The 12,799-nt window shown below is 60.1% G+C and overlaps 4 protein-coding genes across 4 annotated transcripts; all 4 read left to right on the forward strand.

Moving 5' to 3' along the window:
- The first annotated feature begins 114 nt into the window (after nucleotides 1-114).
- Nucleotides 115-2,814, forward strand: BJ171DRAFT_489393 (Indoleamine 2,3-dioxygenase). The gene is made up of 6 exons (XM_053109480.1): nucleotides 115-485; nucleotides 693-809; nucleotides 1,027-1,160; nucleotides 1,273-1,495; nucleotides 1,650-2,315; nucleotides 2,437-2,814. Exons 1-6 carry the CDS (start codon nucleotides 291-293, stop codon nucleotides 2,530-2,532), a joined length of 1,431 nt encoding a protein of 476 aa, XP_052970654.1. The 5' UTR covers nucleotides 115-290; the 3' UTR covers nucleotides 2,533-2,814.
- Nucleotides 2,815-3,805: 991 nt separating this feature from the next.
- On the forward strand, nucleotides 3,806-4,998 carry BJ171DRAFT_631200 (uncharacterized protein; the record flags this gene model as incomplete). Its single annotated transcript, XM_053115624.1, has 2 exons — nucleotides 3,806-4,577; nucleotides 4,615-4,998. The coding sequence occupies exons 1-2, from the start codon at nucleotides 4,230-4,232 to the stop codon at nucleotides 4,996-4,998; spliced, it is 732 nt and encodes a 243-aa protein (XP_052970655.1). The 5' UTR covers nucleotides 3,806-4,229.
- A 1,122-nt stretch (nucleotides 4,999-6,120) lies between these two features.
- On the forward strand, nucleotides 6,121-9,581 carry BJ171DRAFT_419602 (Glutamate/Leucine/Phenylalanine/Valine dehydrogenase-domain-containing protein; the record flags this gene model as incomplete). Its single annotated transcript, XM_053107399.1, has 3 exons — nucleotides 6,121-6,260; nucleotides 6,565-9,365; nucleotides 9,502-9,581. 3 exons carry the CDS (start codon nucleotides 6,121-6,123, stop codon nucleotides 9,579-9,581), a joined length of 3,021 nt encoding a protein of 1,006 aa, XP_052970656.1.
- A 1,162-nt stretch (nucleotides 9,582-10,743) lies between these two features.
- On the forward strand, nucleotides 10,744-12,380 carry BJ171DRAFT_210596 (uncharacterized protein). Its single transcript, XM_053106357.1, has 3 exons — nucleotides 10,744-11,144; nucleotides 11,442-11,635; nucleotides 11,771-12,380. Exons 1-3 carry the CDS (start codon nucleotides 10,910-10,912, stop codon nucleotides 12,266-12,268), a joined length of 927 nt encoding a protein of 308 aa, XP_052970657.1. The 5' UTR covers nucleotides 10,744-10,909; the 3' UTR covers nucleotides 12,269-12,380.
- Nucleotides 12,381-12,799: the final 419 nt, after the last annotated feature.

The following is a 12,799-nucleotide window of genomic DNA, read 5'->3' on the forward strand; positions in this document are numbered from 1 at the left end:
CGCACACTGTGCGAGTGTTTGTGCAGCTGTGCTGTCGCGACTCACCATTGGTCAGCGCCCGGTTGATAGCCTGCGTTTTTTGGGGGGGGGTTGCTTCGTTTTCTTGCTGGCTTTGGCTCATCGCAGGCACCCGCCCTCATCAGCCGCTATCTCGCATCGCTCCTGCTGTCCCATCTGCTCCTGCCTGCCTGCCTGCCTGCTCCGTGCTTGCCATTTCCTTAAAGCCAGCAAGTGCAGCCTGATTGCACCCTCGCTCCACTGGCTCTCGTGCTTGCTCGCATCTCCGCAAAATGCAGTCCGCCGTGCCCTCGACATGGACTCCTCCCAGGCTGGAGGACTACCTGATAGATGCCGTCTACGGATTCCTGCCGGTCAACCCGCCGCCCCTTCGCCGCCTCCCGGAGTACTTTGAGCCTTGGGAGTTGCTCCTGGACGACATCTCGGCTCTCCTTCTTGTTGGTGCCCTCCGCACCCGCATCGAAAAGGTCCGTGTCGCTGTGAATCTGCCGCACGAATTCCTCGCTCTCTGGGCAGCCACGACTCCGGCTCCAACCCCGGCTCAATGCAGCCGGCATGGAGCCATCGCCATTCATTCGCCAGTGCTGCAACAGAGCGCCGCATATTCATGCGGTCGCCGGCCAAGCGGTATCTCTTACCCTCCCCCCTCTGCTTGTTGTACTCTCCACCGACAGCTGCCGGTCATGGATACCTCCAAGCTTTCGAATCTGCGGGAGACACAGCGGGCATACCTCGTGCTCTCATACTTGGCTCATGGCTATGTCTGGCAGGACAAGACCAATGTCGCGCAGGTAGGGAGTCGGCCAGGCTGCTGTGGCTGTCCTCGTCCAAGTGCCAAGCGGATCGGCACGAGTGCCTCTCATTCTCCCGCCTTCTTTTTGGTCTTCTTGAGGACGTGAATCGGGCTGCACCCAATCTCCTGTGATATGCTTTGGTGCATTGTCTGACATTGTCTGACATTGTCGCCGCGGACTCGGGGGGCCTCCGTCTCGTGCCCTGGACTCGCAGATCCTTCCCAAGAACATTGCCGTCCCTTGGAACGAGGTCTCCACAAACCTGGGCCACAAGCCCGTGCTGTCCTATGCCGCTGTCGAGCTCTACAACTACAAGCTTCTGGATCCCGAAGGACCGTGTGACCTCAGGTAGCGGAAATGCGAGAGCACACAGCAGTCCGAGACTCGAACCGAGAGAACCTCGGCTCTGAGGGTGCTGCTCGAGGATGCATGCTCACCCTTTCTGTTCGCGGCGACACAGCAACATGGCAACGCTGCACACCTTCACCGGCGGCACGGACGAGTCCTGGTTCTTCCTGGTCAGCTTGGGCATGGAGGCGGTGGGCGCCCACGCCCTGCCTGCCATTGTTGCCGCACAGTCGGCCATTGCCCGCCATGATCTCCCGGTGCTGTCGCAGTCGCTGTCTACCATCGCTGACGCCATCAAGAAGATGGAGGACGTCCTGGTGCGGATGTACGAGAAGGTAAGCGCACCCGTGTACCCGAGCGCAGATGGACGGGTGATGGAGAGCAACTATGTGTTGGAGGAAGGTGTGTCAATCGGCGCGGATATCCGTCCGGGTGAAAGCACATTCCCTTCAAGGACGTGCTCGCTGATACTGCCCTTGCTTCCTGCAGAACGACCCGCACATCTTCTACTACCGCATCCGGCCATTCGTCGCTGGATGGGAGGGCTCCGACGACCTGCCCAAGGGTCTGTTTTATGAGGGCATCCCCGACGAGAACGGCTCGTGGTCGACGGCAGATGGATCGTATCGCAAGTATGCCGGCGGTAGTGCTGGCCAGAGTGCTCTCATCCACAGCATCGATGCCGCCCTCGGAATCGAGCACTTTCCGACCCGCAACCGGGCGCTCATGAACATCAGCAGCGCCACCAATTCGCCGTCGGCATCCAACCCGGCCCTGCACGGTTCCCCAGCCGTGCCCAAGCCTGCTGCCGGTACAGCCGAAGCGGCAGACGCCCCCCGCAAGAACGTCATGCTGGAGATGCGCAACTACATGCCCGGCCCCCACCGAGCCTTTGTCGAAGCCATCGCCAGCGGTCCGTCGATCAAGGAGTTTGTGCGCACTCTCTCGGACGTTGTCAAGTGCCAGCCGACCGAGACCAGCGAGCAGATGCGGCAGGTGTGCGCTGAATTCAATGTGTGTGTCGATGCCCTCAAGAGCTTCCGCGATAGCCACATGAAGATGGTGGCTCTCTACATTGTCTCGCAGTCGCGGAAGCGGACGCAGACTCAGACCGACGCCAACTCGCCAGACTCCCGCAGTCGCCAGATACCCAACGTAAGTGTGCGCGAATGCCAGGGTGTCTGGCTGGGCAGCAGGGGCGACAGCAGCGTGGCGGCATGATCGATTCTGCGAGACTAACGCCGAGTCGCTTCCTCTCTTGCTTGCCGACACCCAGTCCCTGGCTGCCCGTGGAACAGGCGGCACCAACCTGATTCCTTTCCTGAAGCAGTCACGGCAGGAAACCGTGGATGTGCGTGTCGATCTCGAATAGACGGGTCGCTGGCCAATCTCGAGCCAACGTGTCCAGCGATCCCGCAGCGGCGTTTGATCAGCCAAAGAACCTGTATTCCTCTTCAATTTTGTCCACAGTCAGGAGCGCAGAAACGAGTCGCCGCCAATCGGCGCTGGTGACTTTTTACAGGCAATCCAATAAAAAACGGGACACCCGGGATTTTGACCATTCATCGAATATTTTGTTACCCAATGCTATCGCGCGCTGGCCATGACCATTCGCCGGACAGTGTGGAATCGCGACGTCAATGCGGCGCGCAACATGATCACAGTGTGCAGGTCGATTGTGGAGACCGGAGAGCGACGTGAGGTCTTCACTCGGAGGCTGCCAAAGTGATCTGATCTATTTATTGTGGCTTTGCTTGACGCAAGCACAGCACATACTACATGTTCATGGAAACGGCTGTGGTGTCCCGTTTTTTCTGAATAAAGTGTAAATGCATGCATCGATTCTCCAGCGTTGCCCCCTGGCCTTCCAGGTCAATGTCGTGTGGGAGGTGTTTCCTGGCATAGATCCGGCCGCCGATCGAGCCCCAGGATAGCCACAGCGGATAAGGCGGTGTGGTGTGGTGTGGTGAAGCTGGTCTTCCAGCGCCAGTGGCTGTGCGAGTGCGACAAATCGGCAGAGGCATCCAGACACGGCCCTGGTGCTGTTTGCCAACATCTCGACCACACACCAACACTGCCATATTCGCGACCACCCAACAGCTTCACGATCAGCAACGTCGAGACAATGATTCGCAAGCCTGTCGCCGAGCCCACCAGCATGGAGGTGCGGACGAGAGCGAGGGACTTGGGTTGGGTGTTTCGGCGACACTCTGCGCTTGTGTCCGGCAGTTTTCGCCGACGAGATTCTCATTCGGGTTGCCTCTGCCTCTGGCCTCGCTCTTTGTCTCCACCCGACAGGATTACTCTGAATACGATGAGGCCATGGAAATCGACAACAGTGGGCCCGTCGGTCTGGTTTACGGACGCATGGGCTCTGGTGTCTTCCCGGAGGAATATGCAGGACCCGCCAAGCAGCGAGGAGCCCTTCGATCAGACGATGCCATCGTCGACAGAGACTTTTTCAACAGTGGGTATCCAGCGCTACGGCCAGCGAAGATGGGGGCAGCCCAGAGGCCAGCAACAGGGAGGGCTTTTGCCAAAGGATCGACGAGCCAGATACCTGCATTCCGGTCGATGGCCCAAGACAGTCGACCAAAGCACTGACGATGCCCCGCTCTAACGTGGTATCATACGTTTCTCTGTCTCTGCAGAGTTTGATGACGATTTTGATGACAAGGATATGACTGTGCCCAAGAAGGCTTGAATCGGCGGAGGACGGCTCGCATTCTGCAGATGAGCAGGATTGGATTTGGAGTTTGCCGCAATGGCCTTGGCCGGGGACACCGAGACGCTCGATGACGGAAACAACGCATTTGGCTGAGCAACACCGAGCGATCGATCGACGGATCTGGTCCTGGGACTCGCTAATCGCTCAAATGACGGTGCGGTCGGGGACCCTTCAGCAACTCAATTCTCCTGCCCTCCCCAGGCAACCGTCACGAGGAAACCGAGGCAGGAAATAATACATCACGTTCTCAGCACGCAACGAGCGGCCGATGGAGGGGGTGAGCCGAGCGCCGGAGCGAGCTGACGAACGTGGGACGCTGGTCTGCAAAATGCGGGTGGAAAATGGGGGGGGGAGAAGGGAGCCACCTGCAGAATGCGGGTGATGACGGTTGCAGGATGGACGACGACCGACAACGTGCTGCTGCCCAGAGCGGGGACGGTCCTGGTGTGAGCTCGATGGTGTCGATGTCGATGCTGCCGTGCTGGATGGCCGACGGTTCAGCACATCGACGCATCGGCACATCGGCATATGCCCGACACAAGGCCCTCTCCCCTCCCCTGGCAGGACATGCCGAGGCACAGGCGATTGCGCTGCTGTCGCCGGCTCGCCCATCCTGCAGGCCAGCGGACATGGTCCCTTGCTGGGCGGAAGCCTTCTGGCCCCCGACGGACGGCCAACCGATCTGGCGGGTGCGTTGGTCGGCTGCTGCGACCGGAAGCCGTGCAGTCCCTGTGGACGGCGGCAGCACACAGGCCCGGGTGCGACCCGGCGTGGCTTGGCTGCAAGGAGCCCTGCCCGAGCTGGCTTCCAGGGCTGCGACCCCAGCGCGGCGACGATTGGCTGCCGGGCGGCTGCCTCGTTTCGCACGACAAGCTGGGGAGTGCTGTCTTGTGGGTTTCGTCTGGGGATGGGCGGCTTGTGGGCTTCGTCTGGGGATTGGCGACGTCGCAATGGCCTGCCTCGCAATGCGTCGTAATGCGCTGGCTGCCAGACGGGTGCGCAAGAGTACTTGGCGAGCGTGCTGTGGAGGCACTCGGCGATGGCGATGGCGATGGCGATGGCGGAGCAGAGTGCCGCTGTTGGGCCGTCCGTGCTGGCCAGGGAGTCTGATTGACCGTGCTGCCGAGTACTAGTGCTTGGTGCAGGAAGCAGATCCCATGGCCTGCACCAGCATTTGCACTAGCATTTGCACCAGCATTTGCACCAGCATTTGCACCAGCATTTACACCAGCATTCGCATCTCCCGTGCCTTGCATGGCATGGCATGCACGCCCTCCTCCTGCCCCCCCCCGAGATCGGCTGGCATCGCCGCGGTGGCGATCTTCCAAAATAAGGACGGCGGTCGGAGCGACAAGGCCGTCGCTCTCGCCACGCTCTCGCCGTTCTCTCGCCGCGCTCTCGTCCCCGCATACCACCCGGCGAGAGCGCCCTCGCCGGCGTCGCTGCCGTTCGCCTCCTCGGTCGTTCCCGTCCCTTGCCCAGCGGCCGCCTGGCTCTTCCGGCTCCGCGTCCTGCGGGTCCTCTGCTTTCCCGCGTTCCCGCACTGCTGCGACTACTCGCCCGGCCCGCATATAAATACCTCGGCGGCCTCCCCCGCTTCCACCGTCGCTGTCAAGTCTTTCCATTGCCTGCCCGCCTCGCTTTTGGTTCCCCCACCACCAGCCACATCCTCCGGCTGCCCGATCACTCTATACTCGTCCTCCATCCACACGATCGTGCATCGTCCCGCTTTCGCTCTCCCTCATCAAAGGTAGGATCAGCCACAGTCGCAGGCAGATCGGCCTCTCTTCCGACCTGGCCATCGATCCGCCACGGCGTCTGCTGCATCGCTGGTTTCCGCTTGTTCTTCCTTCTGCATCGGCCATTGCATTCGGCTCGTATGTTTGCGACAAAGTGCGCGTTTGCCATGATTGTTGCTCGCTCGTGTGCTGTGGTCCGATGGGCTGTCTGTATTTTCTCGCATGTTTTTGTTCTTGGAAGACTGTTTCATCTTTCGCCTTCGCGGGCGGCTGCCCATGCCATTCTGCCCATACCAATCCGCCTATGTGGTATCGGCAGTTGTGTCGGCAGCACTGGCAGCAAACGGCACATCGACGGTCGTCCTTCCTTTGGCCATTTTTGCGTTTGCACACAGATCCGCGTCTACCAGCCTCTCCCTCCTTTCCTTCTCCAGGCTGATCTGATTAACTCTCCCGTCCGCGCTCTAATTACCATGCAGAATCTCACGTCACAATGACCTCCAAGGCCGATGATTACAATTCCACCGTCTTTGTTGGCAAGGCCGAACAGCTGAAGCAGGTCTGCGCCCACATCGAAGAGAAGGGCTTCATTCCCAAGGAGCTCGTCCAGAACGAGGTTACCTGGTTCTACGGGTAAGCCTGGACTGTCTGTGTGTCGCCGATCACACCCTGATCCGCACCCTGATCGATGATTGATTGTGCATCACGCTTTGCGGCTTACTGCATGCGAATACCGGCGCTTCCATGCCGGCAGCGGCTGCTACTGCTACTGTTGCTGCAGCTTGCCCTCGTCATTGCATTGCGCCCCAGCCATGTTTGACCGGCCTGGCCCTGGACTGGCGTGGTCTGGTCTGGTCGCCTCCCCCAATCATCGGGTCTGTCGAGCTCCATCCTGACGTTTGATCTCTGGTTTCCGACTCTATCTGTCACCCAACAGCAACCTCGGTATCGACGACATGTACTTCTCCGGCGAGACTGTCGAGACTGTCGCCCAGCACATCATGGCCCTCTACGGCTCCAAGCTCTTGGCCTACATCAAGAACGACACCGTTCTCGACATCAACCTGGTCCGCGAGACCGACGACGGCGCCGTCTACATCCACACCTCCAGCCCCGGTGTCTCCAACCTGACTGGCCCCCAGCACGAAGCCCGCATCGACTCCAAGTTCCTGGACCAGAGCGCCACCAGCCACACTGCCTTCCGCCTCGAGACCTACCGCTCCTCAGGCACGGTCTCGTCGTCGTTTGCCACCCAGCTCCGCACCTACTTTGTGCGCAAGTGCCATTTTGTCAAGGACGACCCCACCCCCGAGGAGTTCACCGACATCCGCAAGATCTCGGACGTCACCTTCCTCGAGAAGGCCACCGAGAACACCCTCGTGACCTACTCCAAGATCATCAAGGAGGTCCTCAACCGCCACGGCCCTGTCATTGAGATGTTTGATGTCCCCAACAGCCGCGAGAAGCGTGTCGTGATCGGCTACCGCCAAAAGACCACCCAGTCGTTCTTCTCGGCCCTGTCGGATCTCTACCACTACTACGATCTCTACTCGACCCGCAAGTACGTCGAGCAGTTCTCCAACGGCGTCACCGTCATGTCGCTGTACCTCAACCAGCTGCCCAACAGCAAGGCGCCCCCGATCGAGAGCTCCGTCTTCCAGGTCATCAAGGAGGCCAGTTTGATCTACTGCATTCCCACCGCTCCCCTCCGCCTCTTCTTCCAGACCGGCCAGCTCAGCGTCCAGGAGGCCATGTACGGCCAAGTCGGATGGATCTTTGCCCAGCACTTCCTCAACCGCCTCGGCAACGAGTACGCTGCCCTGTCCTCGATCCTGGACCTGCAGAACTCTGCCCACGTCGAGGTCCTCACCAAGATGAAGAAGCGTCTCCGCTCCGACACCTTCACCCGCGAGTACATCCTCGACATCATCAAGCTCTACCCCGAGCTCATCAAGGCCTGCTACGTCAACTTTGCCATGACTCACTACATCAACCCCGCCAAGAACACCCTCAACCCCTCCATCTCGTACCAGCGCCTGCAGAGCGTCCCTGCCCTCTCGGAGGAGGCCCTCCTCGAGAAGATCCGCAAGACCGTCACCAACAACCACGAGTACATGATCTTCGAGTCGTACGTGGCCTTCAACAAGCACGTCCTCAAGACCAACTTTTACCAGCCCACCAAGGTTGCCCTGTCCTTCCGCCTGGACCCCTCGTTCTTGCCGAGCCTCGAGTACCCCATCAAGCCCTTTGCCCTCTTCCTGGTGATTGGCAGCGAGTTCCGCGGCTTCCACATCCGCTTCCGCGACATTGCCCGCGGCGGCATCCGCATCGTCCGCTCCCGCAACAAGGAGAACTACAGTATCAACCTGCGCTCGCTCGTCGACGAGAACTACGGTCTTGCCTCGACCCAGCAGCGCAAGAACAAGGATATCCCCGAAGGCGGCTCCAAGGGCACCATCCTGCTGGACATTAACCAGCAGGACAAGCCCCGAGAGGCCTTTGAAAAGTACGTTGACTCGATCCTCGATCTCCTCATCCCCGGCCAGTCGCCCGGCATCAAGGAGAAGATCATTGACCTGTACGGCAAGAACGAGATCCTCTTCTTTGGCCCCGACGAAGGCACTGCCGACTACATGGACTGGGCCTCCCAGCACGCCCGCAAGCGCGGCGCCTCTTTCTGGAAGGCCTTCACCACCGGCAAGAGCCAGTCGATCGGCGGTATCCCCCACGACACCTTTGGCATGACCACGCGCTCCGTCCACCAGTACGTCCTCGGCATCTACCGCAAGAAGGGCCTCAAGGAGGAGGAGATCCGCAAGCTCCAGACTGGCGGCCCCGACGGCGATCTCGGCTCCAACGAAATCAAGATCTCCAAGGACAAGACCATCGCCATTGTCGATGGCAGCGGTGTCCTCTACGACACCGACGGTATCCACCGCGAGGAGCTCCTGCGCCTGGCCTCGAAGCGCCAGATGATCAGCCACTTTGACGTCAGCAAGCTGTCGCCCAAGGGCTTCCGCGTCCTGGTTGACGAGACCAACGTCAAGCTGCCCGACGGCACCATCGTCGAGAGCGGCTTCAAGTTCCGCAACGAGTTCCACCTGCACCCCCTTGCCGGCGCCGACATCTTTGTCCCGTGCGGTGGCCGCCCCGAGTCCGTCGACCTCAACAACATCAACGCCCTCTTTGACGAGAACGGCAGCGCCCGCTTCAAGTACGTTGTCGAGGGCGCCAACCTGTTCTTCACCCAGGAGGCCCGTGTCCGCCTCGAGAACGCCGGCGTCGTTGTCTTCAAGGATGCCTCGGCCAACAAGGGTGGCGTCACTTCGTCCTCGCTCGAGGTCCTGGCCGCTCTGTCCTTCAGCGACGACGAGTTCAAGCAGCACATGCAAGTCCTGGACGGCGTCGCGCCGGCCTTCTACACCCAGTACATCAAGGCCGTCCACCAGTTCATCGAGAACAATGCTGCCCTCGAGTTTGAGTGCCTGTGGAAGGAGAACCAGCGCACCAAGAAGCCCATCTCGATCCTGTCGGACGAGCTGTCGTTTGCGATCGTGCGTCTGAACGAGGAGCTGCAGCACACCACCCTGTGGGACAACGTCCCGCTCCGCCGCATTGTGCTCCAGGAGGCCTTCCCCAAGATCCTGATCGACACCCTGGGTCTCGATACCCTCATGAAGCGCGTCCCTGAGAGCTACGTCAAGGCCATCTTTGGCAGCTACCTGGCCTCCCGATTCGGTAAGCATCGCGCATGTGGGTTTTGGGTTTTGGGTTTTGAGCACACTTGGATCCTGGGTATGCATGAGTGACAGCAACAGCAATAGCGACTGACAACTGACCCATCTCCTGCCGCCTTGCTCCTCTGCTTCTCCAGTCTACAAGTACGGCATCGAGCCCAGCCAGTTTGCCTTCTTCGAGTTCATGGCCCCCTACTTCTCCAAGATCGAGCAGTAAACGCAGCGCACACCCTCTTTCTCTTTCTCGCTTTCTGATTTTGCACGTCTCCTGCTCGCACCTCTTTGAGCGAATGAAACGTGGCACTCTGTTTTCATAACCGATAGCCGCGCTCTTTTTCTGGATCCTTCAATACACACACACTACTCATCTAAAGACCCAGCGAGATCTACCAGAGGAATAGAGGGATCACCCCGGAGTTGTCCCCCCCCCACGCCGGGAAAGGATGCGCCTCCCGCCTGTGCGCACCTCTGGTCCTGCCATGCCGGACAGGTGGTCGTCCCCGTGACGGACCCAGCAGGCCAGAGCAGGACAGGACCGCAACGAGCAGGACATGGCATCGGCCAGCAGGACAGCAGGACAGCAGGACAGCAGGACAGCAGGACAGCAGGACAGCAGAATGGAGTCAAAGGGCGTCGCCGATTGCCCTATCTGCCTGTTCATTCTGCCACGCTCCTTCTGTCCCTCGCTCTCTGTGCATCGGACATGTTGCCAGCATGCACGGCGCCCCAAGCACAAGCTGCACATCGCCAGCCCCGCACAGCAAAGGCCGCAGCGCGCAAACGCAAGAGCCTTTGCCCCTCTGGCCTCCACCCGGCCACGCTCTGGCTGGCCTCAGCCGCCCTGTGTCGCGGCCTTGCCTCTTCGTGCTCGCACCAGCGCCCTGCTTGCCCAAGGGCCGTGCGACCGACCTCGAAGGAAACTCTAATATTCTCAGAGTCGTGAAGGCGTCCTGAAAGTGTCTTGGTGCCCTTTGACGGCCGGTCTATATATACGCCTCGGGTCTTCCTGATGCCGCCGCGGCCTGCGATCGCCTCTGCTCGAAACGATCTCTGCTCGAAACGATCTCTGTCCATCGGCCGTGCCCGACCCCGTCTCGACCCCGTCTCGACCCCGTCTCGACCCCGTCTCGACCCCGTTCCGCCTGCTTGCCGTGGGGAGGAAAAGTCTCGCGCACCAACTCCAGCCCCCTCGACGCCGCTATCTGTCGCCATCCGCCCTTCCTCTTGGGTGACGTTCCCGCAATTCAGGTGGCCGCCGGTCTCGGATATTGCGGCTGTCAGCTGAGACACACACCCCGCCGATCGTCGTTTGGGCAAGCCGGGAATCGCCTTCCCTCCCTTTCCGTGCCCCGTCCCCGCTTCCCTCTCCCTATATAGCCGCCTCGAGCAGCCCGGGGAGCCTTGAAGACCGGCCCTGCTCTTTCTTTCCTCATCGGACCCAACACCCGTCTCCTGTTGTGTCTCCCGGACACCTCGCGGTCATCGACGAATATCAGACCCGCCAAGCTTTTCCACCTTTCCACCTTTCCATCTTTCCACTCTGCAATGAGCTCTTCCAAGTTCCTCCAGCCTTTGCTGTACGCCCTCCTGGCGTCGTCCGCGGCCGTCCAGGCCCTCCCCAACACCTTCCCCATCTGGAAAACAAACGGCACCACCAGCTGCGACTCGGCCGTCCAGAGCTTTCTCGATGCCAAGTGGCAGACCTGCGAGTACCCATCCACGACTGATGGCGGCGACATATACCTCGAGCTCGACGTGCCCATGAACAAGGAATGCTCGGGTGAGTCGTCGTCGGTGCTTGCTTTCTGCTGCTGCTACCCAGCCCGGTTCCTCGGGTGTCAGGGTCCATTGGTTTCGAGCAGCCCAGTCCCCGCCGATCATCGTTACCTTCGCGGCTGGCAGCAAACCACAGCGGGCCTGTTGCTGCTTTCAAACCCGTCGGCCCCATTCCCAGGCCCAGGCTTTCGACCATGCCGGGTGCCTGTCCCGTGTGTCGTCTATCCGTGTCATGCGTCCTCGCCACATTCGCTGCAACCGCTCACCCGCTCTCCCCTCCTTCCTGCATGCTGCTATTCAGACTATGCCTGTGCAAACGTCGGCCCCCAGTTCAAGACCCAGATCCAGTCGGCCTGCGGCGACACCGAGATTCTGCTGCTGTCAGATAGCAGCGGCAACTCCAAGAACTTCAACATCTCGCAGATTCGCTTTGATGTCACCACGGCTCTCCCAAGCCACAGGCCATACTGTCTCCGCGATATCGATACCGGAACGGTAAGATTCTCCCCCCCCCCTGTGTCCATGTTTACCGGGAAGGGGTAGTGACCATCGCCTAGCCCATATTCCAACCGCACTCATCGTATGCGTCGCCTCGACTAACCACCTCGCTTTGGCACCGTTGACCTGCAGAACTGCATCGCCAGGTTCCTGCGCGACTGGCGCGGCGTGACCAAGACCGCCGACAACTCGACAGACGACGGATTCCTCCAGTACCAGCTGGCATACTGCACCCAGTGCGCCCGCGACCTCTACTTTTACTCGCTCAACAACAGCACCGACAGCAACGCTGACACATCCTTCAGGATCGCCGAGACCGTGCTCTTCACCTTCAACATCACCAACACCAACAACTCCTTGGTGACCTTTTGCGGGCCCGATTTCGTTGCCGTTCCCCCGGACACCCAAGACAACCCGCCGATGCAAATCACTGACCGCCTGCAGGACGTCACTCCCGTCATGGTGACCCTCAGAAATGGCACCGCCACCCAGGTCAATCCCAATTTTGAGGTCTACTTTGAGTTCCCGTCCGCCTGGGTCTTCCCAGCCATCATTGCCGGCACCAGTGTTGGCGGTGTCTATGTCTTTATCTTTATCGTCTGGATTGCCAGCCGGGTTAGCTACGGCTAAGCGCCTCCGACACCCGACCCAACCCAGCGAGCGCTGTTGTTGATCGATCTGCTCGCTGGCTCCCCAGCTCTCTTTTGGCTCCTTGGCAGCCACTATGCGTCTTCCCTTGCCCCTTGCGTCGGTTTCTATATTCCCCTTTCTCGTCCCTCTCCTCCCTTCGTGGGTCACCCTGCGTTCTTGGTCTGTGGCTGCTCTTGCTCTCGCCATTACCGCCGATTGCCTATCAGTTTCGTCGGGGTTCTGTTCCCCGATTCCGTTGCATCACATTCTCACCGGCATTGGCGACTTTTGAACCTCGCCCCTTTCTGATATGGTGTGTGGCCAAAGGCGCTTTGTCGCCTCTAATGTGGCATTGTTCCCGACCAGCTCTGGGCATTGTTCTCGACCAGCTTATGTGGGCTTGGGGGTCGTCCTGGCTTGGGTCGTCCCGCCTCCCTTCCTGATCTCGACCATAGTCTGATCCAACCGTAGACCTAATATATTTCCCAAGCCCGAGCCCCAAACCAACTCTGACCAAACGTCTCCCCCCGC

Source organism: Polychytrium aggregatum, assembly GCF_025602895.1.
Source record: "Polychytrium aggregatum strain JEL109 chromosome Unknown BJ171scaffold_4, whole genome shotgun sequence".
NCBI classification, from domain to species: domain Eukaryota; kingdom Fungi; phylum Chytridiomycota; class Chytridiomycetes; order Polychytriales; genus Polychytrium; species Polychytrium aggregatum.

Excerpts from the sequence above, each read along its gene's own strand:
- BJ171DRAFT_210596 (XM_053106357.1), top strand. The coding sequence starts at position 10,910 with ATGAGCTCTTCCAAGTTCCTCCAGCCTTTGCTGTACGCCCTCCTGGCG. Across the intron at positions 11,145-11,441 it reads CATGAACAAGGAATGCTCGG|ACTATGCCTGTGCAAACGTC; the intron begins GTGAGTCGTCGT and ends GCTGCTATTCAG. Across the intron at positions 11,636-11,770 it reads GCGATATCGATACCGGAACG|AACTGCATCGCCAGGTTCCT; the intron begins GTAAGATTCTCC and ends GTTGACCTGCAG.
- BJ171DRAFT_489393 (XM_053109480.1), top strand. The coding sequence starts at position 291 with ATGCAGTCCGCCGTGCCCTCGACATGGACTCCTCCCAGGCTGGAGGAC. Across the intron at positions 1,161-1,272 it reads GAAGGACCGTGTGACCTCAG|CAACATGGCAACGCTGCACA; the intron begins GTAGCGGAAATG and ends GCGGCGACACAG. Across the intron at positions 2,316-2,436 it reads GCAGTCGCCAGATACCCAAC|TCCCTGGCTGCCCGTGGAAC; the intron begins GTAAGTGTGCGC and ends GCCGACACCCAG.